Source organism: Stenella coeruleoalba, assembly GCF_951394435.1.
Source record: "Stenella coeruleoalba genome assembly, chromosome: 9".
NCBI classification, from domain to species: Eukaryota; Metazoa; Chordata; class Mammalia; order Artiodactyla; family Delphinidae; genus Stenella; species Stenella coeruleoalba.
Genome location: NC_137155.1, coordinates 104,138,104 through 104,164,141, shown reverse-complemented (window position 1 = coordinate 104,164,141; position 26,038 = coordinate 104,138,104). Strand labels below are relative to the sequence as shown.

At 57.0% G+C, this 26,038-nt stretch overlaps 1 protein-coding gene across 4 annotated transcripts in view; it reads left to right on the top strand.

Annotated features, from left to right (window-relative positions):
* PTPRN2 (protein tyrosine phosphatase receptor type N2) overlaps positions 1-26,038 on the top strand; it is a 697,620-nt gene that overhangs the window by 588,103 nt on the left and 83,479 nt on the right. For all 4 annotated transcript variants that reach the window (XM_079932273.1, XM_079932275.1, XM_079932274.1 and 1 more), the window contains exon 14: positions 20,302-20,496. In XM_079932273.1, the coding sequence (XP_079788399.1) occupies positions 20,302-20,496 (195 nt within the window). The remainder of the gene's footprint in view (positions 1-20,301; positions 20,497-26,038) is intronic.

The window sequence follows — 26,038 nt, the reverse complement described above, 5'->3', positions numbered from 1 at the left end:
CCTGACCCTGTCTCACATAAGGTGCTGGGATGAACTGATAAAATCGCTCTGCTTAAGAGAGACCAGAAAGTGCTATTTTCCCTACTTCAAAACTCTCGGTGGTGTTGTTGAATGAAGAAAACCTCTGGTTTTCTGGAGGGGGTCAGAAGCCTGGTCAGTACGATCTTTTCTTATAAAGAAACAGCAACTTCAAATGTGTGGGAGATGGCATTTCAGGGGCTAGCTTTGCTTCAAAGCAAAAGAAAAAGCACATTTGAAGAAGCAGCTTGGGGAAAAATGTCACACAAACTAGTAAGAATGTATCCAGAAATTCTATTGAGCAGAACCAGTGTAGGCGTTTGGGTCTCTTCTGGGCCAAGCCTGTGCGGGACATAAATAAATTATCACACTAGTTCTGTTAGGTGTGTGAGAGATGGCAGATCGTACGGGCGGAGGTTTGTAGAAAGCATGGCATCCTTTGATATGCTTTGAAATTTGAATATAAAATATTGATAGAATGGAAAGGTTGGACTTGCATGCAGAAGTGACTGATTCTGACAAAAGTGCAGGTTGCAAATGCACACTTAGGACTGAGTTTGTGATAATTAACAGAAAAAAAAGCTTCCCAGTGACAGCTCTAATTAATAGTATCTGTAATTAAAATCATGCCCTTCCAGCAGGAAAATTGTTTGAATTTCTTGGAGTGACCTTTATGTGGTTCTCCTGGGGGCATGGTGGTTAAGTTGATATTGATTTTATAATGAGCTCTGGTTTGTTTAATAAGAATCTGTAATCCAGACAATAAATGAAATGTGTGCTTTTCTTCAATCCAGATTAATAATAATAATAAAAAAAAGGTAGGGGGGAGAACACAGAAAAAAACTTTTCCTTTAAAAATAGGATCTAGGAAAATTTGGAAATGAAATTATTGTAAAGATTTTCTGGTGGGCTTAGTTTTGAAATTACTACAGGGCACCCTTGTGGGAACTACTTTGATTAAATGTGGAGGTTTGCCCCCTCAAAGTGGCCTGTTTACCGGTGAGAACATGCTGGCACTAGGCTGTTGTGTTGTTTTGATTTGTTTTTAGCAGAACACACTCGGGGATAAGGGTGCCATGATTTTTAGCTCTCCATTTAGCTGAGTCATGGATTAAGGACTTGTAAGAGTGTAGTTACGCGTAGAAGATTGTACATTTGTGAACGAAGCAGGTATTCGTTCATTCATGTATCCATACTTTCTTAGGTTTTTCTGTAACTGCCATGGAGACCCCCTTCAAGTGTAAAAACCTGTCTGAAAAGTTTTTTAAAGTATTTCAAGCACAAAACAGTCATTTTAGGACAGTATCTTGTTGCTTCCACACTTCGTTTTCAAATCATTGAACTTCTGCACTTTGCTGATTCTACAATACAGGTGAGGTTATGGATAACCTCAGTGTAATTCTCATCATGGAGTTACAAGGAAAATTGAACAATTTAATATTGTGCTTTATTTCATGGGGACATGATGGAAATATTCAATTCATTTTATAAAGTTTCTGAAGGAGAAAAAGAGTATTGTGTAAGTATAGAAGTAAGTGAATGGCCTAGGAAAGGTGGAATGGTAGGTGGCAGTGTCATAGGTTTTACCGATACTGGCATATGAGGTCACCCTTTAAACGAAAGACCTGAGTGTTCCCATGCAGGAAGGATGCAGGGCACAGGCCTTGGGAGAGAGGGGAGGGGAGGGGAGGGGCTGGTGGTCTGGAGGAGGGACTGGGTGTGTGATTCCTTCTTCCCAGAGAGCCAGAGAGGCCACGCGTCCTAATTAAACTGCACAGCAGTAGTGTCGTTGCCAGATTCTTCTAGTGGGAAGGCCCTCGTGTGGTTGGCCCTTCAGGAAGCTCTGGTCTGCGTCTTCCAGTATCCATCCCCTGCGGTCCCCGGTGGTCCGTGCCATGCCCCTGCATGCGCGTAATCTGTGGTTTGGGGTTTGAGGTTCCAGCGGACTCGTGGAGGGTTCCTGAAAAATCAGTGGGCTTTTCATAAATTGTTTCCAAACAGTGAGTAGTTTGCATTATTAGCTTCGAATGCAAACACGTTTAAACATTTTTTTTTTCTCTTCTCCCTTAAAATAGAGCTATCTCATAGACAGAGTCAGCATGTTAAAGGTTCTTAGTTAGTTTACACGCGTAAGTGTGTGATATTTTTGTTTGCTTTACCTATTGGAAAATCACATCTTTCTTAATAAACTCTTATTTTAACACTTAACAAGGTATCAATTTCACCAGGTAATCTATCAAAGTTTAATTTGCTCAAACTTGAAAGATTTGGGTATGCTAACTTGTAGAAGAACTGAAATCCATCTTTAAAGGTCATGTTTTAATGGAATTCCGCTGCCAAACTTTTCCCCTTTGTTTTAGTAAATGTTATTTTTGTCCTCTACATAGAGCAACATAATGTATTTGGATTAAGTCTGTATTTCCTGATCTGAAAAGCCAATTTCTTTACTTTTATTCCTGTTTTCCCCCAATTGGCATGTCACGTGACACGTATGTTGTCCGCACACGTGAGTGTGTATTTACACACGCGCGCTCCCCAAGGGCATCCGGCGGGCTTGTGAGGCGAGGCTACCAGCACATTCTGTGTTCTGTCACGTCGCTGTCCTACTTCTGTGCACGGGGATTGGGTAACACTGCGCAGAAACAAGCTGTTGGATGATTAGACGGCGTCCCCGCCTTTCTCTCCCCGAGTCTCTTTGAATGTTGAGTCCGTGTCTCTGAGGCTTTGATCCTCCCAGAGCAGCAGCCACTCCCCTTCCCCACGCGAGGGCACAGCCTCCCGCGGAATTGCCGGCGAGGCCTCTTTTGATGGTTTGTCTCCCAATGCCCGCAGGCTCCCTGGGTACCTGGGGGCCTTTGGAAGCGGACCCAGAGGAGAGGAGAGGAAGCGGTCGGGAGGCGCCCTGCAGAGAGCCGCCCAGGGCCCAGCCCGCTAGCTCCAGACTCTTCGGGAGACGACGGCCACGGTCCCCTCACCCCGACTCGGGCTGACGCACCTGGGAGCCCAGAGGCCCCCGTCCTCGCGCCTGAGAGCAAGGAGAGCCGGGCTGTCAAAGAGAGGGCAGGTCCCACGTCGGCTGTTCTCCTTGCCTTTGATTCAGGGGCCCTTCTAGGTGAATCTCCCCTGCTGGGTGTAGCACTTGGCACAGAAGCGTTTCCCAGTTGAGGTGGAAAACGGTGAACTCCTGGGGTATACTTGACCCACCACCAGTTTCCACCATAGCCCTTCCCACTTCAGTCAGCCGTGCGTCTTACGGTGCCCTGGCCTGGCTTTATGTTTAGATTCTCAGGTCAAAATACTTCTGTGTGCAGATTTCCAATAAGCAAAATCTGTCCTGCTTCAAACATGGAAGGTGCCCTGAGATGCTATGAAAGAGCAGTTCTTTCTGTGATGACCCAGTCGAGCCTGACAACTGGAACCTTTCAGGTTTTGCCTTTGCAGAAGTAGCTGGCGGTACCAACGTCCACAGGCAGAATTCACTCGAAACTTTCCCAATTCTGATCGGTTTTGCAAGGGGGTGTATTGTCAGGTAGAAGCCTGGCTGCTGAAGACGAGGCCCGGGGCCTTCCTGCCTCCGCAGCCCCCAGACAGGCCCGGGCTCCCCGTACTTTAAGTCACGCCATGCTCGTCAAGGCAGCCTTGTGAGAACCCAAGGAAAACTTGCTCACTTTTGGGGTGATGAGAGCAAAGGGACCTGTCCGCCTCGAGCGTTTCCGGGACCTGCTTTTCGTCTGTGTGTTCAGTGTCAGGGGATCAGGGCCAGGGCCAACAAGCTGTTCTGCAAACTCAGTCAAACCTTCCGGATCCCTTTCTACTCTGGGTCTGAACGTGTTTCTGGGAGACCTGAATGGGTAGCGTGTTTTGCTCATACATCTTAAATTTTCCAACATGTGGTTTCCAAAAGCAGCAACTCCATGCTCGTTCTCTGGTTTCTGTGCAACACGTTCCTCAAAAATAGCTCCTGAGATTTGGAAACAGATCTTCTAGGAGAGGCTGAGGTCTGGAGAGATTGCCAGAGAAATATCTAAACACGTAAAGAAAACATGTTGCCGTCCTGATATAGCAGCCGCTTCCCTGATCAGACATTGATAATTAGATCAGACTTCATTGAAAATAACAGACCCCTCGCTGAGATATGTTGAAAATAAAAGACTGGAGCCTCTAATACGAAGATTTCTGAGGCCTGGGTTCTGCGGCTTCTTCTGGATCCTGCATTACTTACTCTGGTCTGTTTTCATTTTCCTGGTGTGTCAGCAGATCCGGATTTTACTCAAATAAGTGTTTCTCAAGGCTGGCCAGGAAGTTACGTCTGGGAAGCGGGGGCAGCAGGGGGGCTTATCCTCCCTCCTCTGTGTCCGGCGACCTTTCCCAGGTCCTCCCGTTTTGTTCTGTCACAGCCAAGGGAAGAAAGTGTGTCCGAGAGGGAGGTCTGGTTCTCACCGGCTGCTAGGTGGGGGGCAGTTTGGGGGGTCACGAGGGGAGGGGCATCCTTTTAATCGACTCCAATACGGGGAAGGTTCTAGTCTGCCTTACCCACTCGCTGTCAGAATCAGAGCACCCCTCCACCTTGCAGAAGCCAGAGGAGCAGCCCAGATGGTACCCTGGGCCCAGGAAGACCCCCTGAGAGTCCCTGCCCTCCGCCCCCAGCTACAGGCTCCCTCCTAGCGATGCCCACGGAGGTGCTTCGAAAGCCGCCTGTGGCCACTGGTCCACACGGCGTGGCCGCTCCGGGCAAGCAGCGCTCATTGTACGCGTGGAGGAGTGGCCTGGAGTAGGCCGTGACCCTCCCCCGCCCCCGGATCTGAGGGCCCCGCCTTCCTCCTCGTGGGGGGAGACTTAGGAAGAGTCGGCAGCGTTCATCTGCTCCGCTGATGATTTCATTTGCCGTAAACCCACGTGAAGCCCTGGTAAGCAGCACGTCCCAGAGTGACCAGGAGGCAGCTGGCACGGCGTGGGCATCAGTTGGCACGGCGTGGGCATCAAACACTGCAGGGTCACGGGGAGGAGCGCAAAGCCCGCGGCAGGTGGAGAAGGCATGGGGGCCCACAAAGATGGCCCCCCGGGTGCATGGGGGGCGTGCCGGGCAGGAGGATGAGCTCAGACCCGGTGTCCTCGTGGCTGTGGCTGTGGACCCAGCAAGGGTGGACCTGTGGAGCAGGGCCTGGAGGCAGGAAAGCTGGGCGGGGCTGCAGGGACAGTGCGGGGCGGGTCTTCCTAATCTCTTTCCCTGTTGCTACACTTTCCATTTTTTAAATTTCTTTCTCTCCCAATATTTAAGTTCGTTCAAGCCCGTGCTCCCCCCCACCCCGTGACATCGGCTGGAACTTGGGCCGAGCCCTCCTCTCCTCACCACAGGATGGGAAGGAAGGGGCTTTGCACTCTTCACTGGGCTCCTGAGGGTCAGAGAAGGTCGTGGAGGGGCCAGTGCATCTCACGTCTGAGTTCTGTTTAAGGGGCCTCTGTTCGTGGTGACAGTGGTTCTCGGGAGCGCCTGTCGGTGGGTGTGGGATTCGTCTCAGCTGCTCGGCTCTGGGCCCAGCCCTCCCAGCCCAAGTGTGCACTTATGACCTCCTCGCCTTTGCATGGGCTGCTTTCTCTCCATCAGGCCCTGGTCCAGAGATGCAGGCGCGTTTACTAAACGAAAACTTGGCACATACAGTCTGCAACGAAAGCAGTGTACCTCTAGGGAAAACCGGAGAGAAACCTGGAGATCTGGACTGTTCCAGGAAATCCAGTCATCGTGGGGAAGGCCAGGTGTGGAGACAGCGTTCCAGGGACTCTGTGGAGCACTTCTCCCCCGTCTGTCCAGGACCAGAGATCAGTCAAGTCATCAGTCCACTGTCTGGAGGGGAAGGTGGACCCGGGGTGCGAATTCGGGTCTAGGCCACCCTCAGTCAGAAGGAGCCCCCGCTCCCCGCCCCCCAGGCCTGCCCTAGTACGAGTGTCGCCCCTGCCCGGTTGAGGGGCGCAGCTTGGGCATCCCTTGGTGGGGGAGGTAGCCTGTGTGCAGCCAGGTGTCCCTGGAGACCTGCTGCCGTCGGATTCTCACAGAGGTTGCTGAGCCATCCTGAAAGGTGGGCGTTGGGAGGAGAAGCCTGAAACAGTAAAGGGAAGTGTGAAAAATGGATTAAACGGGGATTTAGACCAAAATGGTAGGAGGGTGGGGAAGGAATTCTAGAAGGCAGGTAATCAGAGACCGAGGGTCACTGTAAGTGGGCAAGACGGTTCTCCGCGAAGTTTAACAGGCCCGGAACACCCGTCTCCCCTTCTGAGGGCTTGTCTCCCAACTTCTTTAGCTTCTGCTCACCCGTTTCCCCCGGGACGGCGTTTGTCCCCAGGAAGAGGTGAGGGCAGCTCCCCAGAGGCCTCTTCAACCAGAGCCCAGCTCTCTGCAGGCGGCGTCTGCAGACCACGGCCCGGGGCAGGCCGCTGACAGCAGAAGCCCACAGACCTGCCCGGTGCCTGCTCCCGGAGGCTGGCCCAAGGCACTCCACTCTCACGCACCCCCGATGGGCACCATCCACTCTCAGGTGGACTCGATGGGTACCAGGGGACGTCTCTGTGCCGCGTAGCATCACCTGCAGTGAAATGCACTAGCCTGTCAAAACTGGCCAAGCCCAGCTCCTAGCACAGCACGGACCTGGCGTAAGAGAGGCTAAGAGATTACAGAAGGCGGTCAGAGGGGGAACGACGGCTCGGACCTTCAGAGGCAACAGGAGGCGCGGATGTCGAGGCAGGCAGGCTTCAGAAAGAGCAGGTGCACAGCCCGGCCCAGGAGCCTCGGGCGGCGACAGCAGTTTCCGGGCGTCAGAGGAGGAACGTTTAGGGACCTGGCGGGGAGGACAACTCCAGCATGAGCCCCCGATGCAGGCCGTCTCTCCCATCCAGGGGTAGACTGGACGTCAGCGTCACTTTCTCCCGAGGCCCCTTTGGTTTGGAGTCTCTGTGCCTCAGCCCCGTGACTGCCCCTCCCTTCTCCCCACCCCTGGCCAGCAGCTGCCCCGGCCTGGGTGTGGCCCCAAGAGCCTGCGTCTGTGTCTGCCTCCCTGTTGGCGTGCGGGTCACCCTTGAGGAATGAACACCTCAGAGAGCCTTGGGGAGGCTGCGTGGCTGAACTTCGAACTCTTCCAGAAAGTGTCTTTTGCAGAATTGATTTCTTCCAATGATAGAGTCACAGTTTCTGAAACAATAGGGGCAGAAGAGAACTTTATTTCCCGTTGGAGTTTACAGGCAGGACCGGTTCACACTGGGTTAGGCGTGTGCTTCAGACAAGCAGCTCTGTGATGGGCCCCAGCGAGCCTGGGGTGGTCAGGGAGGGCTTCCCAGAGAAGGTGAGCGAGGGACTCAGACGGAGAGAAATGGAGGCAGGGGTGCCTGGGAGAGGATGGAGCAAAGCCAGAAGGCTGGGCAACAAACAGACGTCTTCTTGGAGCTGAAGCCTCTGTTGAGGAGAGAGAGGCGATGGGGAAGCTTGAGCCCAGATTTGAGAGGGTCACGGACGAATGGAATAGAGGGAATTTCAGGAACCAGGCAGGGTTTGTCCGTGCCGCACGTGCGTCTGTGCAGCGGTCAGTCACTTTTTCAGGAACATCACAGTAACGGCGTCTGTGACATTAGAGAAGCTATGTAACAGTGTTTCTCTTCACCTGATTAACTGTTCATAAACTTCGTTGCTCAAAATATTTAAAGTCTCCACTGGGGTTTTCTGCTTTGGAAGACTTGCTGATAATTAAAAATGGAATCTTGGTAGGTTATTTCTTTATTAGCAAGGGCAAGATTTTCATAAAGGTGATTTCCAATTAGGGAGGCGACAGTTGTGAAAAAGTATTCTCTTAAGGTTTCTGAATGTAAAAGATACTGCAACCAGCAAAATGAGGTGTCTGGGTACGTTTGTGTGTGTCTGTGCTTGTGATTATTTGGAAAGTAGGAAAAGGAAGATTCGCACATGATTACATCAGGAAGGAAGTCCAGGTGCTCTAACACGCACAGCTCTCTAGGGTGTTTGAGGGTTAGGGACGCGAAGCACAGGTTTCAACTTGGATCGACTTTGCGATGTTTAATCGCAAATCAGCGAGAGGAGTTTGTGTGACAGGTGCGGGATTATTAGTGCGCAGGGTGTTAGTGTCAATATGTAACTAGATGCAAATCATCCAATTAAAGTTTAAAATTTTGGATTTGCTCTATAGGTAAGCATTTTATCATTTTTTTCTAAAGACAGTGAAGCAGAAGAATAACCAACAAAGGAATATTTTTTAAATTACATCTTTCATAAGCCAGCGCAACACACACTTTAACTAGAACCCAAGAGGGTCTTGAGTGGGAGGAAATCAAATGCAGATTTGTTTGTAAAACAGTCATCAGTTGGCAGGGAGGTTACAGCTGGTTCACCTGCTTCAGGACTATCTTCCCCACCCTGGCCTCCCTTTCCTCCCCCACCTTCAAGAAGAAAAATACTGAGTTCAGTGACCACAGATTTGAAATTGAAACGTGAGGGAGAAAACTAGGGGGAAAAAATCTCAGATTCTTTGGTCGGTTGCTTTTGAACTGCCTCTTTTCTGACCTTGGACCCCGGGTTTCCCGGACAATAACTGTGAAATGGTGCATTTTTTCTTTTTTTTTTTTGCGGTACGTGGGCCTCTCACCGCTGTGGCCTCTCCCGTTGCGGAGCACAGGCTCCGGACGCACAGGCTCAGCGGCCATGGCTCACGGGCCCAGCCACTCCGCGGCACGTGGGATCTTCCCGGACCGGGGCACGAAGCCGTGTCCCCTGCATCGGCAGGCGGACTCCCAACCGCTGCGCCACCAGGGAAGCCCCAAATGGTGCGTCTTAATTCCGCCTGCTCCCCACCACCCGCTCCTGCAGCCCCTGCCTCTGGAGGTGGATTTCCCAGGCACGTCTTGCGTCTACAGATTTCACATCAACTCAAGAGAGGCAGCAAAGCAGAGCTGGTGCCCTGCACGCGACAAATGGCTCTTGTCCCCCAGCCAGCAGTGCCCCGAGCGTCCACTTGCTCCTGGATCCTCTCCCAGCCCCTCCTCCTGAGCCCCAGGACACCCCCATCGCTGGTTTTACTCGAGGGCCGTCGCCGACTCGGACTTGCTGTGGAAGTTCGGCACCTGTCCCCTCTTGGTGGTAGGTGACAGATTTTGCGGGCCTTAGAGGTCAGAGCCCTCATTTCACAGCTGGGAAAACTGAGATAAAACAGACTGAAAGTGACTTGCCCACAGTCACCAGCTCATCAGCGGTGCAGCCCCCAGACCCAGGTCTTCAGAGCTCTGTGCGTCGTGCTGCAGGATCGCCGTTCACAGCGGCTTCACGTGGAGCACTGGGCCCCAGAATGGTGTGCGTTTGTTTCTGAGAAGCAGAGGCAGCTGCTTCCTACTCTCCGCCCCGCCTGGGCCCTGCCCTTTGCCTTAATGAGGCAGCGGCCGCAGAATGGGGAGCTGTGAATACCTTTTGTGCTCCTGGCTGGTCCGCATCGCCCCCGGACTCTCCCTTGTGTGCTTCTGTCTCAGAACCTTTGTGCAGACCGCGGCCCACACCCTGAAAGCCCTCCACCTGCTTTATTCTCCAGAGCATCCCATCTGTCCGCCAGCCTGGACCCTACACCCTCCGCCCGCCCCGCGTGGGCCCCTGCCGAGAACCCTTTCCGGTGCCTGGAATTACCCTTCACACCTGGAGGGCCTTTCGCATCAGGGGCTGAGACAGACCTGGGTTCAGAACTCGGCTTGTTCCTTACCCGGCGTGTCCTCCTGGAAGGCGAGGAAGTTTCCTGAAACGCCGGGTCGGTAGAATGAACACACCGCACCAGCAGGGACCTCTCAGTGCTCAATAAAAGCTAACTGACACGTGAATCTAAGGTATCGATATGAGAGGAGCTGGTTGGGGGAGGTGTTTAGAACTCTGGCGAAAACCATCCCCCTTGATTTCCGGCGTCCGGAAGAGCGCGGGGCACAGGGAGCGTTGAGCTCGGAAGATGTGGACCAGAGTGACGATGGTGGTGATGACAGGTGATGGGGATTCAGTATTTTTTGCGCAAGAAGAAAACTAGGAAGGTGACAAAAGTCTCTCACAGAAAACAGCTGCTAATGCTCTCAGGCCACGTCAGGCCCAGGCTGCTGTGAAGAGGCGGGCGGTTTATTTCCACCTGACTTGGTTATTTTTAATCGTCTGAATATGAAACTGAAAAGCCGGTGCACACAGGTGGGGCCGCTCCAGGCCACCTTCACTCACAGAGGCCGAGCTGAGCCATGAGCTGTGAGGCATCTCTGACTTTGGGGACCCTGGAAGCACAGCTGTCTGGTGAGTCGTCCACCGCAGGAGTCCAGGTGTTTACTGTTTTATTTGTCTTACGGATGGCGGCCCTGCCGGGGGGCTTGGAGCTGGACCGGAGCCCTCCTGTGAGAGCTGGGGTCTTGCAGGGGTTGTGTGTCAGACACACTCTGCCCTGGGTCTCAGATTCCAACTTTCAGCCGAAGCGTCAGAGATCGTTACGGAATCCACGGTAACTACGGGCTGGGGAGGGGGAAGATGCTCGCTGGAGTCTGTGTTTTGGTTGTCACGGCTCTTTCCCGATTTCGCCCTGAGGTTGATCGGGGGCAGAGCAGACGGAGCGTGTCTCAGGTCTGAAAGGACAGACGGGCCTTAGGTGGGGTGCGGCGGCACCTGGTCCACAGTGGGCGCGTCCCATGCGTTCTGGAGGAAGTCCGTGCACTTAGTAACGCGCCTTCCAAGCCCCCTTCAGGCGACACGTCAGCTGCAGATTTCCTGACCGTGCACCCTGCACCGTAAAGCTCTGGAGAACGAGAACACTCGAGCTGCCAGCTCGGGCTCACAGGTGACCTCCCAGCCCTGCCTGGTCTGAGCAGGAAGCCTCCGCCTCCAGCCGCGGGGCCTGATTCCAGCTCCGGCAGCATCTCGGCCGCCGCCCAGGGCTGGGGACCTGGTCCCCTAGGGGCTGCTGGCTGCAGGCGATGCCCACCAGTGAGCGAAGCCTCCCAGATCTGTGCCGGACGCCGAGGGAGGCAGAGAACAGGAAAGTGACCGCTGTCCTCAGTTTGGGGGGTGAGAGGCCGTCCACGTGGCGATGACTGCAGAGCAGGACAGGGCTGGGAGCGAGCACAGGGTGGCTGGGAGGGGCAGACGGGGTCGGGGTCCTGGGCCTGGCTTTGTGACGGTAGACTGTTCCGGATTTAGGAGCCAGCTGAACATCACGTTCACCTCTCTTAGTTGAAATGTGTCTATAACTTTTATTCTGAGAAGACATTTACAAGATGGGAACAGTTACTCGATGTCGCCTGGTAAACACTGCTGGCCGTGGAGCTGTCCTGGGCAGTTGACTGACGCCGTGGGACCTGGCACTTAACGCAGCTGCAGTCCGGCCAGAGGAGCCTGGGTTTGCGGCCGAAGCTGTCATCAGGGTGTCGGGGTGCGGGTGAGGGTGCCTCATCCCTAGTTAAAGGTCTGAATGAGCACCGCCCCACGGAGGCTCTGGAACCCGGCTCAGGGTCCACCGTGGAGAAGTGCTTCTCCCCTGCGTGTGCACACGGGTGTGTGAGCACGTGTGAGCGTGCTGTCCCGCCGCGGAAAGGTAAACGCTATCTGGGCATCACTGAGCAGCCTGGTGGAGGTGGTGAAGAGCGTCCCAGGACGGGTGGTGGCGACCTCGTGACACACGCCAGTGACGGTGAAGACGGGCTGAGTGCCGAGCGCCCCATCCTGGAAGCAGGATCTGGGCTGGGCTGGCCTAAGGACGGCCGCGCAGTGCACCTGCTGCGGCTCTGACCTCCGGGGCCGTGTCCTCTGCTTCTTGCCCAGAAATGGCCGTGTTCCCGTGGCCCCCAATCCCTTAGGAGGCGGCACCGGGACCCCAGGACCCCGGGGGGAGCCGTCCCGGGGCACAGAATATGCGCCCGTGTTTACTCCCCAGAACAACACTGAGCAGGTGAGCTACTCGCAGTGAGAACGTTCACGTAAAATCCCTCCCCTAAACCGCTTCACGTGTCCCCGGTTCTGTGCTCACAGCCACCCCGCCGGCCTCGAAGACCAGGCCATTCCTTCCGTGTCACACTTGCTGTGCACTCACAGCTATTGGAGGAGAGCCGGCTGATCAGACAAGGCTTTGCTTTTCTTCCTACGCTTTTTCTTGACGACACGTTCCTGGCCCCTGACCATCCGGGATGTTCTGTCCCCTGCTTTCCCCCAGACGTTTCACTCAAGTTTAATCATATTCAGTGTAGAATTTGCTGTATTTTAAACACACCTTGTATGGGTTTTGTTTTACAAAAATAATGCCTTCTCTAAATTGAGCACAATATAAACACCACCTGTGCCCCACCCGAGGGGACTTGCCGGGGCCCGCCTCCTGCCTTGTGGGGCGTGGACCACAGTGCTTGCATTTACCGTCACCGCCGGCGTCTGTGTGACTGCTGTCTGTCGCAGCGGCTCTGTGGCCGCTGTTGGTGCCCTACGAGCTGGGCTCAGGCCCCTCCCAGGGAGGCCGCTCCTTTGAGCGTTTTCTCCATCTGGAGAGTAATTGCCCCCCCCCCCCGCGCACACCCCCTAATGAACCCATTTCGCTTTCTCCCTGGCTTTGTGCATCCTGCCTTGGTTTTGCCCTGTTACCACTAATTACGCTCCCCAAATAACCCTAAAAACCCGGCCGCCTTTGTGTGCGCACTCAGGCCGTCCACTGCTTTGTTCCCGTTGTTCCTTGAAAGGTACAAAGAAAGAGGTTTTTCTCAAGCCTGTGGAGTCCTGTCTGTCCTTTGGCAGAATCTGGGGATGGCGAGTCTTTCCTCTCAGAGTGAGTCCCACTCTCTGCAATTTCCCCCAGCAGATGAAGGTTCGAGAGATGAGACATTTGATGAGACGTTTGTTTGTCTCACACATTTGTTGTTATGCGTATGGATGGATTTCTTCTGCCGGAGTCCTAGTCAGCCTACTTTGCAAATTGTGTTACAAAGACCCATAAGACACTTGGAGGCTCTGCAGACACGTCCCAGGGCCTGGGCTCCGTAGGTAACAGAGGAGCAGGCGGCTTTGCAGAAAATGATGACGGCACATCGGAACGTGCCGTGTGCTCCTGTTTTCTCAGCCCGCGTCCTCGTACCCTAAGGACTGCCTCTGAAAATGCGAAGCTCTCGGACCTGAACAGATCCTGCGCTGACTCTGCTCTGCGGACCTGCCCCCGCTCAGGGGTGGCCAGCAGGGCTGGCGTGTCCGCTGCGCTGGCTGGACCTCCGGGAAGCGCCCCCAGCGGCACCAAGATGGGCGAGTCACATTTTTTGATGGGGAGTCTGTGCTCCTGTCTCACCTTTCTTGACCAACGAGGCGCCATTTGGATATTTTAAGATAGCGGGGCACAGGCTTCACACGTTTATTTTGTGACTGAGCGTCTGAGTTTAGGGGGACTGTGAAAATGCTGTTCTTTTCTCCTTAGAAACTTCTAAACTCTGCTTTCCCCAGGAAGGGAGGGGAGAGATTCTTCTTGCTAAAGACAGCGGTCGGTTGGCAAACTGGGTCCCCACGGCCCTTGTGCCATGGAGCAGAGGGACAGCCCGAGTGGATCCGCGTCTTTCAGTTCTGGTGCCCCGGGAGCAGGACCTCACCTGGTGTCCCGACTCCCTTCCTGCACGCGGCTGCAGACGAGGAAGCTCGGCAGGGAGGCTGCGTCCAGCAGAAGGAAGGTGTGGATGGGGGCTGCATGCTGGCCTCATGCCCAGCGCTGTGTTAACAGCTTCACATGTTCGCTCGTGGAATCCTCCCCGCAGCCCTGTGCAGCCATCCCCACTCCACAGATTAGGAAACTGAGGCACTCAGGCAACTTGTCCAAAGTCACGCAGCTCCTAAGTGGCTGACCCGGGATTCAGACCCGGGTGACGTGGGCCCGAGTCCCTGCCTCGACCCGTGATGCACGGCGTGGACCAGGGTCTGTCTCGGGCGGCGTTCTCTCCCACTGGTGGATTTCATCTTCTCCCTGGGACTTGTTCCTAAGACACAGGTGGCCCTAGAGCACCTGCTCCCCAAGCGTGGAGGCCCCGCCGTCGTTGGTGGCACAGACGTGGGCTCGGCAGCAGAGTCGCAGCATCTGCCCCGACTGTGTGAGCGTCCTCATCGGGAGCTGGGGATGACTTGCACCTGTCTTCCTCAGTGATTTTTCTCCACACCTGCGGGGGTCCAGCAGCTAGAAAGGCACAGCCACGCTGAGATGAGTCACCTCTGGCCCGAGGCCCCTCTTCAGAGACAGACATCCTGAAAACCGAAGCACCACGGCCCCCAAATAAGTGATTTCCCTTCTGCTGTCGGAAAACGACTTTCTTTCCATTCACACACACATCGGTTTTCTCTTTCCTGCTAAAGTGTAGGCACTGGATGAGAAAACAGACTTGGCCAAACTCCTGGTGGGAGTGGTTTGGGACCCGGGGCACCGGCTCACAGCCCGAGTGAGCGCTCGGGTGGGAGAGGCGCCCCATGTGTGCGGGTGCAGCCCAGAGGGTGTCCGGCTCTGTGCTCGCGGCTGGTGGTCCGCAGCGCTGGACGGGGGACACCCTGGGCGAAGAGCCGTTTGAAGGGAGCCCATGGATGGCTGGCTGACCCCACGTGTAGGTCTGCCTCTTGGTCATTGGGTGTGTGACTCACTCGCTACACGAGGATGTACTTGCGTTTATCAAGTCAAGGTCATCGAGCTAAATGCTCAGGATCATTTTTACGAAGGTAGTGCCGTCCTAGATCATAAGCAAAGCCATTTTTTAATTAAAGGCGAGTCAGTCCGGGTCTTAAACACCTGAAAAGAGTCTTTTCAATGGAGGGGCTGGAAGGTGCCGCACCTCTTTATCCAGCCAGGTAAAGACTCTTTGCCAAACTCTCCTCTGTGCTCAGGACGAGGCCCCGCGGAGGACGCGCTGCATCTGTGAAGTCGAAGGGAATTACGATTTTAGTGAATTCGCACCTTAGTTAGTACCTCGATGGGCTTGGTGTCATTTTGGGGTTTCCATGACCTAACCCGGGCGGTTGGTGTTCCGGGTGTGGATTCTGCCCTTCCCGCTTGCTGCCAGGATTATAAATTAGGAAAAGTTCACAACTTAAGTCTCCAGTTTCTTTCAGAGCAGGTTGTGTAGTCCATTTAGCGTTGTCAGTTACCTTTTGCTCAAATAAGGTGCCCTCCACGATGATCACGGCTCTGAACTTTAAACTGCCCCCACAGGGCATTACTTCCACGAGGCTGATCCGGTTGATGGTGGTGTTTGTCACTCGATGACATGAGTGTCCTGTCCTATCGTGCGTGGCCCTTATCAGTAATAAACGCAGGCAGTAAGCTCGGGAAAGTGCTTTGACCTGATAGCAGTTCCCTGCGTGATGGGAACTTCAAATTACATTTAAAATAAATGTTTCAGCCCAGCCCGTGGCTCAAAGGGGTCAGTGGGGTCGTGCCTTCAACCTTGCCTTGTGGACTGCAGATGCCTTTTTAGGGAGAGATGATACTTTTAAGTGAAGAAGGAGGCTCACAGCGTCACCGTCTGGTCTGGGGAGGGGAGAGGCATGGAAGCAAGAGCTCCCTGGTAAACCCACGGCTGACGGCCCTCCTGAGGGGTCCAGATCTGCGGAGTGTGGGCTGAAACGTCCCCACAAAACCATAAACCTAAGGGATTTCAAAACCATCCAGTTAGTGTCCTGGCCAGACCATTACTAAGGCAGGTAGTAATGCTCTAAAAAGAAGTTCATTTTTCCTTAGAAATTTTAAAGCAATAGTGCAGAGCATGGACAAAATATAGAATTTCTGTTATTAATGTAGAAGCTATAATCAACATAAAGGACTAATTTGAAGGCCATGCAGTGACTCCCCCGGAGATTTCTGCTTCTCTTTGCATCGTGCCTGCCTCTCTGGGGACACCTAGAGGGTCCTGTGGCAGGCCGAGGAGGGTGACGTGGCAGGAGTAGGGGAGGGTGCGTGTCCAGACGTGAGAGCTCAGGGCTCGGGGGCGGGCGGCGGCCACAGGGACGCGGAGGGACTCTGCCTGGGACCAAGCAGAACAAGCCATGATTGAAGAGTCAACTGAGCCCCTTCCTCAGGCAGCAGGACTGGTGTGTCTCCTCCTGGGGGGCGTGATCACCAGACTTGCTCTCAGACTGAACCACTTTCGAGGGATCCCTGTTTCTGTCACAAACAGATAGGTCTGGCCTTCTTGTGTGAAGCTCCAGGGCAGCAGTGGAGGTGGACCTTGCCACCTTACGGTCCAGGCGTGTGCGTGGCCTGGCTCCCCCAGCCCTGTCGTTCTGAAGCCAGTGGCAGCTCTGGCCCTGCTCCGGCTCCCCAACGGCCGCTCGTGCAACAGCCTAATCTGAGCCAGACGTCGTTCAACCTGTGTCTCAGGTCAGGACGATGTGGCTCGGACCCCGGCCTCGCGGAGGGCGGCAGGCAGACCCCCGTGGGCGAGCTGAGCTGCAGGCTGAAGGGACCAGGAAAACTTCAGCCACAGCCACGAGCCACGCTGCCTCAGGCGCGGTGCAGGGAGATGCCAACCGCAGGTGAACGGTTCCCTCCGAGGTGTCCAGAGCCCATCAGCGCAGGTGGGCCTTGGGCCACACACACACGGCTTGCTTCCAACATCTTAATTCCAGAAACCCAAGCACCTTAACGGGGGCAAAGCGAAGATGTGGGACGGGGGCACCAGCACTGCCGCCCCAGGGGTGACATGGGACGGTCCCGTCCCCCTGCTCCCCGACCTGCAGCCCCACCCACGGGGAAGCTCTTGCAGCCCCGCGGGCCCTAACCGCCCATATCCCAGCCTCCAGAGCTGTTTTTGTCCCTCCGGGTCCCCGCCCACGGCTCCACGCTGACCGGGGCTCCCGTCCTGACGCCTCCCTACCTCTTGTCACCGCTCAGCTCCGCTGGCCTGTGAGCCCCCGGAAGTCGGGCCCTGGTTGCATCTGGCCGGCGTACCCGGCATCCAGCGCAGTGTTGGACGCGTGGTTTGCTGAGGAGGTTAGCGACGAGGGCTGACAGTCACCCAGACACGTCTGCCGAGAGCTGCCAGGTTGGTGCCTCTCTGAGGCCCAGAGAGGTTTGGTGGTTTGCCCAAGGTCACACAGCCAGTAACAGCTGCAGCCAGGACTCAGGGTCAGGCATCGCCAAGACTCCAGGATGTGAGCATATGGGAGTCTCCCGGAAGCTAAGAAAGAATCGACGTGAAATGTCTTACCTTCTCATTGCAGCCTCTGGAGGAACAGGTGCACCCTGGGCCAGGTTCTAGGAGGAGCTGCCTCGCAGCCTGGGTGGCCTGGTGGGCGTGTCCCGGGCAGTTTTTTGGAGGCAGGGCCTCCCCTAATGTCTCCTCACGGCCCTCGGAACACACCTCTGCTGGTGGCTCACGGAAGGTTGGGGCACGGGGGCTGCTGTGCCCCAGGTGTGTCACACCCCCTCCCACCCAGCCACCGGGGCTGGACAGGACCCCCCCAGGCCTCCCAGGAGCAGTGCTTCCACCGTGGGGGTCCCACCACCGCCTGACCCTTCCAGAGACCCTGGCTTCACCACCTCTCAGGTAGTCCAGAGGTAGAAACGGGACTACGGTCGGTTGGAGGTCAGGCGTCCCACCTCAGCAGGTGTACCTATTTTTATTTGCAGATGGAAGCACGTGGTGAAGGCCTGACGCACCCCCCCCACCCCCCCGGGGTCCCTGCGCAGCCCGGGAACCTCCCCTGTGCACAGGCAAGGCACCGTCACCCGGGCTGCCAGCCTCCGGGCTCCTCTCTCCAGTCCAGGCCCCGATGTCCAGCATTGTTTGCTGTTGGAAATGGGGGTGACGGGTTTTTCTTGGATTTCTTGTTGGAAATGGGGGTGACGGGTTTTTCTTGGATCTTTGCTGCAGCTTTTATTTTTAAAAAACAAAGACCCACAAGGGGAATCCGCTCTCAGCAGCAGCGGGAAGAGTGCTGGGCCTGAGTCACAGGTTCAGTCCCCGGGGACCACCGGGCGCCTGTGAGGCCTTCACCGAGCCTGCAAGTCAGTCTAATCATCTACCAGATGAGGAGGCCTGAGCGGACGCTCTGTGGGCACCTCCACCTCGAAAATTCCTGCTTCCTTTAGAAATACCTTTGAACTCGCCAAGCCGTCGAGAATTTGTTCTGGTTTAAAGAGTTATTCTTATCTTCACTGCACCAGTACCTCTACCGTTGCACTGATTGACTATGGGACCTCGTGGCGGGCACCGCACCGGGCATCTCACACACATGAACCCTTTTCATCTTCTGTGCTGTCCTGTTCCTTCCATTTTTAAGTGACAGCACTCAGGCTTGGGGGCCTTGAGCGCCTGACCCAGGTTCACCCCGCCCAGGGCACTCCACTCTCCACGGGGACCGGAGAGGGACGGGGATCCAGGCCTGGCCGTCACTCTTCATCCCTGGCACCTCCACGGGCAGACACCCAGCTGCTCCAATGTTTTGCTTTTCAGAAGGTGAATCGCAGACATCTCACGTCTTCGCCAGAGGAGCCGGTTCTTGGAGGACGTTTTCTGAGCTCTCTCAGCCTGAGCTCTTCGGGCCTGTTCTTCTGGGTGAACTAAAGGAAGCCACAGAAATTACTGCAGAAGCATTTTTTGGTGGGCACTCCCAGAATCAAGTAACGTTCCACATGCGGAAGCGGGGAATCAGTGAGACGCGGACTTGGTTCCTAGTGTCATCTGCCTTATTACAATCACCCGACGTGTCTGGGTTTCTTTTTGTTTTTAAGACTCTGAGGAAACGTGGGTGGAATTTCAAACATTTGTTGTTTAGAAGCCGTGTGAAATTCCTGAGCCCTGGGCAGGGAGACCCCACCCTCACCGCTGGCCCTGTTTTCTTCTAGTTCGTCTCTTCCGCCGCCTCCTCCAGGTGCCCACACTGATCCCCGTCGCCAGGTGCTCTAGCGGGGCTGGGGGTTCACATCCAGCCGGCCCCCCTCAAAGTGCCTGAGCCGTCCTCCGACCTGGGGAGGAGCCGGCACCGCGTCCCCGGGGAGAGCGAGACCTCAGCGGCCTCACGACGACCCTTAGTGCCCAGTAAGCGGCAGCCGCGTGAGAGGACAGGAAGCGGGGACCAGCCCGTGGCCGAGGCCGTGCCCGCGGGAGTTGAGAGGCCTGTGGCACGCGGCGCTGGTTGGGCGAGCGGGCTGCGGCCCCCTGATGGCACCAGGTGAAAAGCAAGGGGCGTGTGGGGCCTCAGACCTCCAACGAGTCCTTTCGCCCCTGAGCAAGCTTTCAACTCTTGGGCTCAGATGCTCAAACTTCTTGACGTCGTTTTGTTCGACGGCTCGGGTGACGGTGACGTGTTCACTGGGCAGAGGCTGGGAGTCCCCGAATCGTGACTGTTGAATTCTCCCCAGGGCGCTTGGTCGCTCAGAAGTGGGGGGAGCAGGGCGCCCGGCTGAGTCTCCCGGGGGCTGCGTGGCGGCCGAGACCCGAGTCTGGCGGCTGCAGGGCCACAGGCACGGAGGGGCCTCCCCGGCCAGCTGGTCACGCGTCCCTGTACGAGGCAGCCCGAGACTCCGTACTGACCCAGCCGAGCTCTGTCGGGTGGGGGGCTCGTCCGTCAGCGCGAGCCCCGTGTCTGGGGTCCGCGCAGGGGGCCGTGTTCCCCATCCGCCCGGCACTTTCCCTGTCATATGCGCTTCTCTGGATTCCCTCCCGTGTGGGCTTTCCAGTCGGAGCGATGTTTTGAGAACAAGGAGAACCAAACAGAGGGTTTTTTCTGCAAACATCCTGAGCCTGGTACCCTTTTCTGTATTTCAGTCCACAGTGTAAACTCCCTTCCCTCCCGCCTGGGCCCACGTTCTGATAAGGAAGGGGCCTGAGTTAGTGCGCGTGACACGCCATTCTGAGGGTCCAGGGAGGCCGGAGTTGGCCCAGCGGCCCCTTCTGAATCTGTGCGTGTCTATCTGTGTGTGTCTGTGTATCTGTTTATGTCTGTGTGTGTCTATGTGTGTCTCTGTGTACGTGTGTATGTATCTGCGTGTGTCTGTAGCGTGTCTATCTGTGTGTCTCCGTGTGGCGTGTATGTATCTGTGTGTATCTATGTGTGTATATCTGCGTGTGTCTATAGCGTATCTATCTGTGTGTATCTGTGTGGTGTGTATCTGTGTACATCTGTGTGTATATCTGTGTCGGATGTGTGTGTGTCTACTGCGTATGTGCCCGTGTGTGTCTCTGTGTGGTGTGTGTACATCTGTGCGTGGTCACGGGTGGATCCCGTCGGCCCTGGCCCTGGTAACGCAGGTAGGGAGGCTCTGACCGGCGCCCGCTGTCTTGCAGGAGCTGTGCCGGCAGCGCATGGCCGCGCGCCCGTCCGAGCGCCCGGAGACCGCGCACACGTCCCGCGTCAGCAGCGTGTCCTCCCAGTTCAGTGACGGGCCAATGCCCAGCCCCTCCGCGCGGGGCAGCACCTCGTCCTGGTCGGAGGAGCCCGTGCAGCCCAACATGGACATCTCCACCGGCCACATGGTCCTGGTAAGGCCTGCGCCCTCTGCGCGGGGTTGGGAGGGAGTGCCCGTGAGAGGCTTGGGGGCCCAGCTCCCTAGCATGCGGCCCAAGGCGGCAGGAGGAGGGCACCCCATGTCCAGCCCCTCTGCCCAGGGCCCCCCGAGGGAGCGTCGTCCCGGCTCTGCACAGAACCCTCGCCCCCCCCCCCCGGAAATGCGCACGGGTGAGCGCCGACCGTGTGCACCCGACTCCAGACGCAGTCGTCTCCTCCCTCCAGCCCCCAGCTCACTGAGCAGCCTTCGGTGAACGCATGTCGCTCACAGGCTGCTTCTCGTTAAACGTGACGTGGGCGGGGTCAGCTGCTTCGTACGCCCTTCAGAGGCCCTGTCCGGTGCAGAAGCCTCCTGGCAGGGAGCCCCCTCCCCGGGATGAACCCGCCCCCTGCCCATCCTGGAGCACGCGGTGCGTGATTACTGCCCAAGTTTTATTAAGAGGGTTTGTTCACAACTCAGCGCTTCTTGCTGTGTGGACGAGTGCTGATGGCTGCGTGGACACCGCCCTCCCAGGGCTCCAGGCCACAGGCCTCTCTCTCCCCGTTCAGTTACCGTCACACTGGCCGTCGTCTCTCCTGCTGGGGATGGGGCTTCGGGTGACGAAGGGCAGAGCCTGAGTCACTAACCCCCGGAGCATCCGGGCTCTCGTGGATCAGGGGAGAGTTTCCACTGCACAGCTAACTTCCCAGGAAGGGGAAGGGACTGGGAAGGCCAGTGTCTTGGTCCCTTCTGGCGGCTTGAACAGACACTTAATGAACTCTCTGTCTGGAGGCTGGAAGGCTAAGATGGAGGCCCAGCGGGTCTGGGGTCTGGTGGGAGCCCGAGTCCTGGCTCACAGACGGCAGCTTCTCACCATGTCCTCACGTGTGGGAGGGGCAGCGAGCTCTGTGGGGTCTCATTAGGGCCCTGACCCCGTCATGAGGGCCCTACCTCGTGACACCATCACCTTGGGGGTTAGGATTCCACACGAGAATGTGGGAGGACACAGACAGTCACCCCAGAGCAGCTGGGAAACCACGTTTGCACTGAAGAGCCTCAGTGTGGAGCCTGGAGGTGGGTCTGGGGACGCCCCCAGGACGTTGGGGGGTGGAGACGCCCACTCCCGGGATGTCCGATCCGGGGGCGGGAGGCACAGGTGCCAGACGTGGGGACTGAGGGGCACCTCAGAGCAGAGATAACAGACGAGGGGAGCCGGAGTCGAAAGGTTCAGCGCGGCCGATCAGTGCGGCTGAGCTGACGCCTCCCTCTGCCTCCTCCCCACGCGGACGTGGACGGAGGGCCCGGGCTGGGAGCACGCGGCGCCCCCAAGGCTCCACCGTGGTCACGTGCGGCTGGGGCCTGAGTCCCAGGGTTCGCGGTTTCCGGAGGAGACGGCGCATCGCTCAGGTCGCAGACGTGTGCTGCCGTCCTACTGTGCGCCCACAGCCAGGAACTTGGAACCTCTTCTCCGGACAAATAACAGTTATGTTAGTTTAGAGCTGCCTTTTTAGAGAACGTTTCAACGTGCGTCGCTTTTAGAAAGGGAAACTCCACCAATCAGTCAGATTTCTGATGAGATCCGGTGTTGGGGCCAGCATACAGCCAGGAGCGTTTGTCTGACAGGTTGGGGGCGGCGAGATGCGTCTCGAGGGCCTTCATCACATTCTGGTGTCTTCCTATGTCAAGACGACTGAGCGGCAGCTCGACGGTATCTCGCCTCCACACGGGGCGCGAACACATTGTCGTTTTCGTCGTAAACCGTGTTTTGTGGTACCCGTGTGGGATGGCAGATGTGACGGGGAGCCTGCTGGTGGCCTCTCAGCTGAAGTCCCCGCGCTACAGAGCGGACCCGCCGTCCGCAGGCCACCCGCGGCCGAGCCCAACGCGAGGCGTCCCCCGGGCGGTGGCGGCGACAGTTTCCAAACCCCGTCCACCGCCGACCAACCCAGAAACCTGAGGGCGTTTGGCCGCCGCCCGGACTCAAGGCTGCTTCTTGTTAACCGACCGACGCTTCATCTGAATTGGGGTCACCGGCTACTCCTCCCGACCCTGAGTGGGGAGCAGGTGCCGGGCACCGGGGAGGGGGTCCAGCTCAGCCACGGGGACCCCACCGTGCACGCCCCAGCGTCCGGCCCTCACGCCCCAGTCCTGTTTTCTGCCCTCTCACCCACTTACAGAGGGGTTTTCTCGGCCCCACCGTGGTCTTCGGCCCCCCGTACGGGACCCCGAGGTGTGCAGACGTGGCAGAAGGGAGCCCCACTTGGCATTTTTACACCTTCTCATCCACGAAAGCAAGTAAAATGGCTCGTCTTTTAGGCTCCGAAACGGCCGCCCTTTCTCACGGGAAAGGCCATGGGACACATTCAACCAGACCAGAGCCACGTTCACAGGGCCTGTCTTGTCACTGGCACGTGGATGCTGGCTTCCCATCTGCGAGGGCTACAGCGAAGCCGCCTGTGCCGGACCTCAGGACACACGGGAGCCCCGACCTCCCGACTCATGAAGGCCACAGGGAGACCGGCGTGTGGTGCTCAGCCACCGGCCCTCCGTCAGGACCGTCCCGGTCGTCAGACGGCCGCCACGGCCGTCTCCCTGAAGCACGCGCTGAGGTCTCAGAGGCCCCGAGGTAGGTTATGCGAAGTCCAGGCAAGTCCCAGGAACCCGCCGTCCCTGACGCTTAGCTGCTCTCGTGAACGTGACACAGATGTGACATTTCAAATTAAAGACGTGGTGGGACCAACCGCCAAGCTACTCACGTTTGGACAACTGGGTGGAAGCGAGGAGTAGCTCAGAGGCCAGTGTGCAGAACTGGAACGTTCTCCTCGGCAGAGGTTGGAGGTGCCTTGGGAGGAACGAGCGGCGTAGGAAGCCGAGAAGCCAGGTCCTGACCTGTCGCTGGAGGGCTGTCGGGGGCTGGCCTGGGAGGCGCCCTCCGCGCCGAGCGCCTTCCCCCGCTCGCTGTCGCTCCGCCACTGCAGTGTGATGTTGGTGTACGCGCTGTGGCTTCGCGCTGGGAGCCGTGGTTCAGGACTCTCGGAACAGACGCTTCTCCTAGGGGTGAGCAGAATTCGCCCTCCCCTGGAAAGGAGGCAGGGCTTTCCGTGGAAGAACGAAGGTCTCCGGCTGGCGGGAGGTCGCAGGCCGCTGTGCAGATGACAAAGCCACTGCCGCCAGCCCAGCTGCTCCGGGCGGTCTTCGCGGCGGAGGAGGCCGAGCGTAGCTGAACTGCAGGGAGGGACCTAATTACCGCTGAGCCAGGGGTCCCAGCAGGTGGACGAGACACAGAGGAAGGGGCCAGGGAAGCAGGTGTTGACTGAGGCCGAGAGGCACTGAGGTCTCAGGGACACGAGTGTCGGCCGGTGCCGGGAAGTGGGGAGGGGAGGTCCTGGCAGCTGCCCGGTGGACACATGGGAAGGGGCAGGGCCGGCCGTCGAGAGCCCCTCCTCCCAGGAGCCACGTCCTCCTACCGAGACCAGCACGGCCTTCGAGCTGCCGGGGCCCAAGGGGTCGGTCTGGAGATGGGAGCATGCCGCTGACGGCAGGGACGCTGCGGCCCAGAAACTGGGGTGAAGCTGGAAGCTCAGCTGTTTCCTGGTCCCACGTCCCCGCCAAATCCTTCGACCTCCGTTTTCTCATCCCCAGGACGGGCTTAGTAACAGCGCCTCCTTCGAGGTCCCTGTGAGGGTTAAACGAGACAGAGTGTGCGATGCTGCACCTGTGGAACCTACAGTTGTAATGATGAAGGCTGAAAGGATCGTGGCAAAAAATGGAACCAGTTCTCCTTTGATGACACTAAGGGGAAAAGGGCCTCCACAGGGAAAATGTCACATGCCCTGGAAACTGCAGCCCCGGGCACACGGTGACGGTGCTTTGGGGGCATTTGCAAGCCCAGGAAGGGGGTGCCCGGGAGGCTGTGCCTGACAGGCTCCCCGAGCCATGCGGCGCCCAGGCCTGGGGCGAGGTAGGAGCCCCCGGACGTTTGCAGAAGGAACGACGGCACCGGGAGAGGAGGGAGACGGGAAGGGAAACACCCTCAGCTGTGAACCTGGTCGGCTTCTGAAGACACGTTTTCCAAGGCAACGTGGCCAGGCCTGACCAGGCTCAGAGCAGAGCTCTGGAAACAGGTGGCCTCGTTCCAGGGACTCCATGGAATTATTGTCAACATCGTCATGTTTTGCATAAGCTGAGTGGTGGGACTCAGCTTCATGAGAACTGCCATCCGTCCTTTTGAAAGGTAAAGGATCACGTTTGAACCTGTCCTTCGAAAAGACCTGTTTCCAGAGCACATTTGTTTCCAGAGGCTGGCGTGGCAGCATGGCGCTTTGTGGGTGGTGGCAAGAGCAGGTGTCCGTCCTGGTTCCTGGGTCCTCGGAAGCCAGCCGCTGGTCACAGGGGCAGTGCGCGGCACGCAGCTGTGTAGACGGAGGGGCCACGCCTTCATCCAAGTTGAAGGCGAGGGTATGGACTGGATCTTGCAAAGTACGATACAACAGGAATGAGCGTCACGGAGCGTTTACGTAACAGCACTGTCCTAAGAAACCATGAGGTAGGAACTGGTTTCAGCCCATTTCACAGATGAAGACAAGAAAACCAAGAGCAGTGATGTAAACACCTGAAAAATGGGAAGTTACCACATTGCAAAACGTGACCAAGCCGCCCCATCGTCACAGAAGGGAGGAAACTTACGGAAGCAGAAGGGTTGGGTGACAGACAGCTGCCCTGGCCCTGCGAGGGGTGAAGGATGCCGTGTCCACAAAGGAGACAGGCTACCTCCGACCTCACAGCCCAACCCGCAGGGCTCGTGGCCTCTCCACGGTGTCCGCCTCCTGCGCTCCTTGATCGGTGGACATTTGCGCTGAGTGGACGCTCTCGTTTTATCTGGCGTCAGCCTCCTTAGCTGGTACTTTTATACCCATGGGTATAGTGAGTTAAATGCTTAACCAGGAAGCAACGTGTCTTCCCAGAGGCCGAGGGTCTGTTTCGAGGGGGGGGGGGCGACCCCATTTTCTTCGTCTTTAAATCAGCACCTATGTTCCTAAGAGTGTCGCCCAGGGTCCTTGCCGTGCACCCTGGTCCTGCTCTCTGTGACCCGAATGTGCGTCTGAGACTCAGCTGGCCGCTGTCCTCATGGTGAGGGTGACGGGGCCACCGAGAAGTTGACGCAGTGGCCGGGCTTCCTCTGGCCATGTGCCTGCTCGAGGGTGTCAGGTCCAGCTGAGCCGGGGTCTGCCTGCCGCCGTAGGACCCACGTCCAGGCACCCGGAGCTCTGAGGCCGTGGCTTCCGCCCGCGGTGCTGCTCTCCGTGGTCTGTGCTTGGAGGAGCGCAAACTCACATGGAAGCTGTTTCCTGCCACGTGAACCCTGCCTGAGGCTGAGACAGAAGCCGTCCTGGGAGTAAAATGGCTCAAATGCATCAAACGCTATGCTCTCGGCCGCCAGCCCTCCCAGAACTTTGGGGATGGCCACGGGAAGCCTTACAGGCCAGCCACACAGGGCATGTGGTCAGAGGTCCAGGGCTGCATTGACTGTGCAGAGC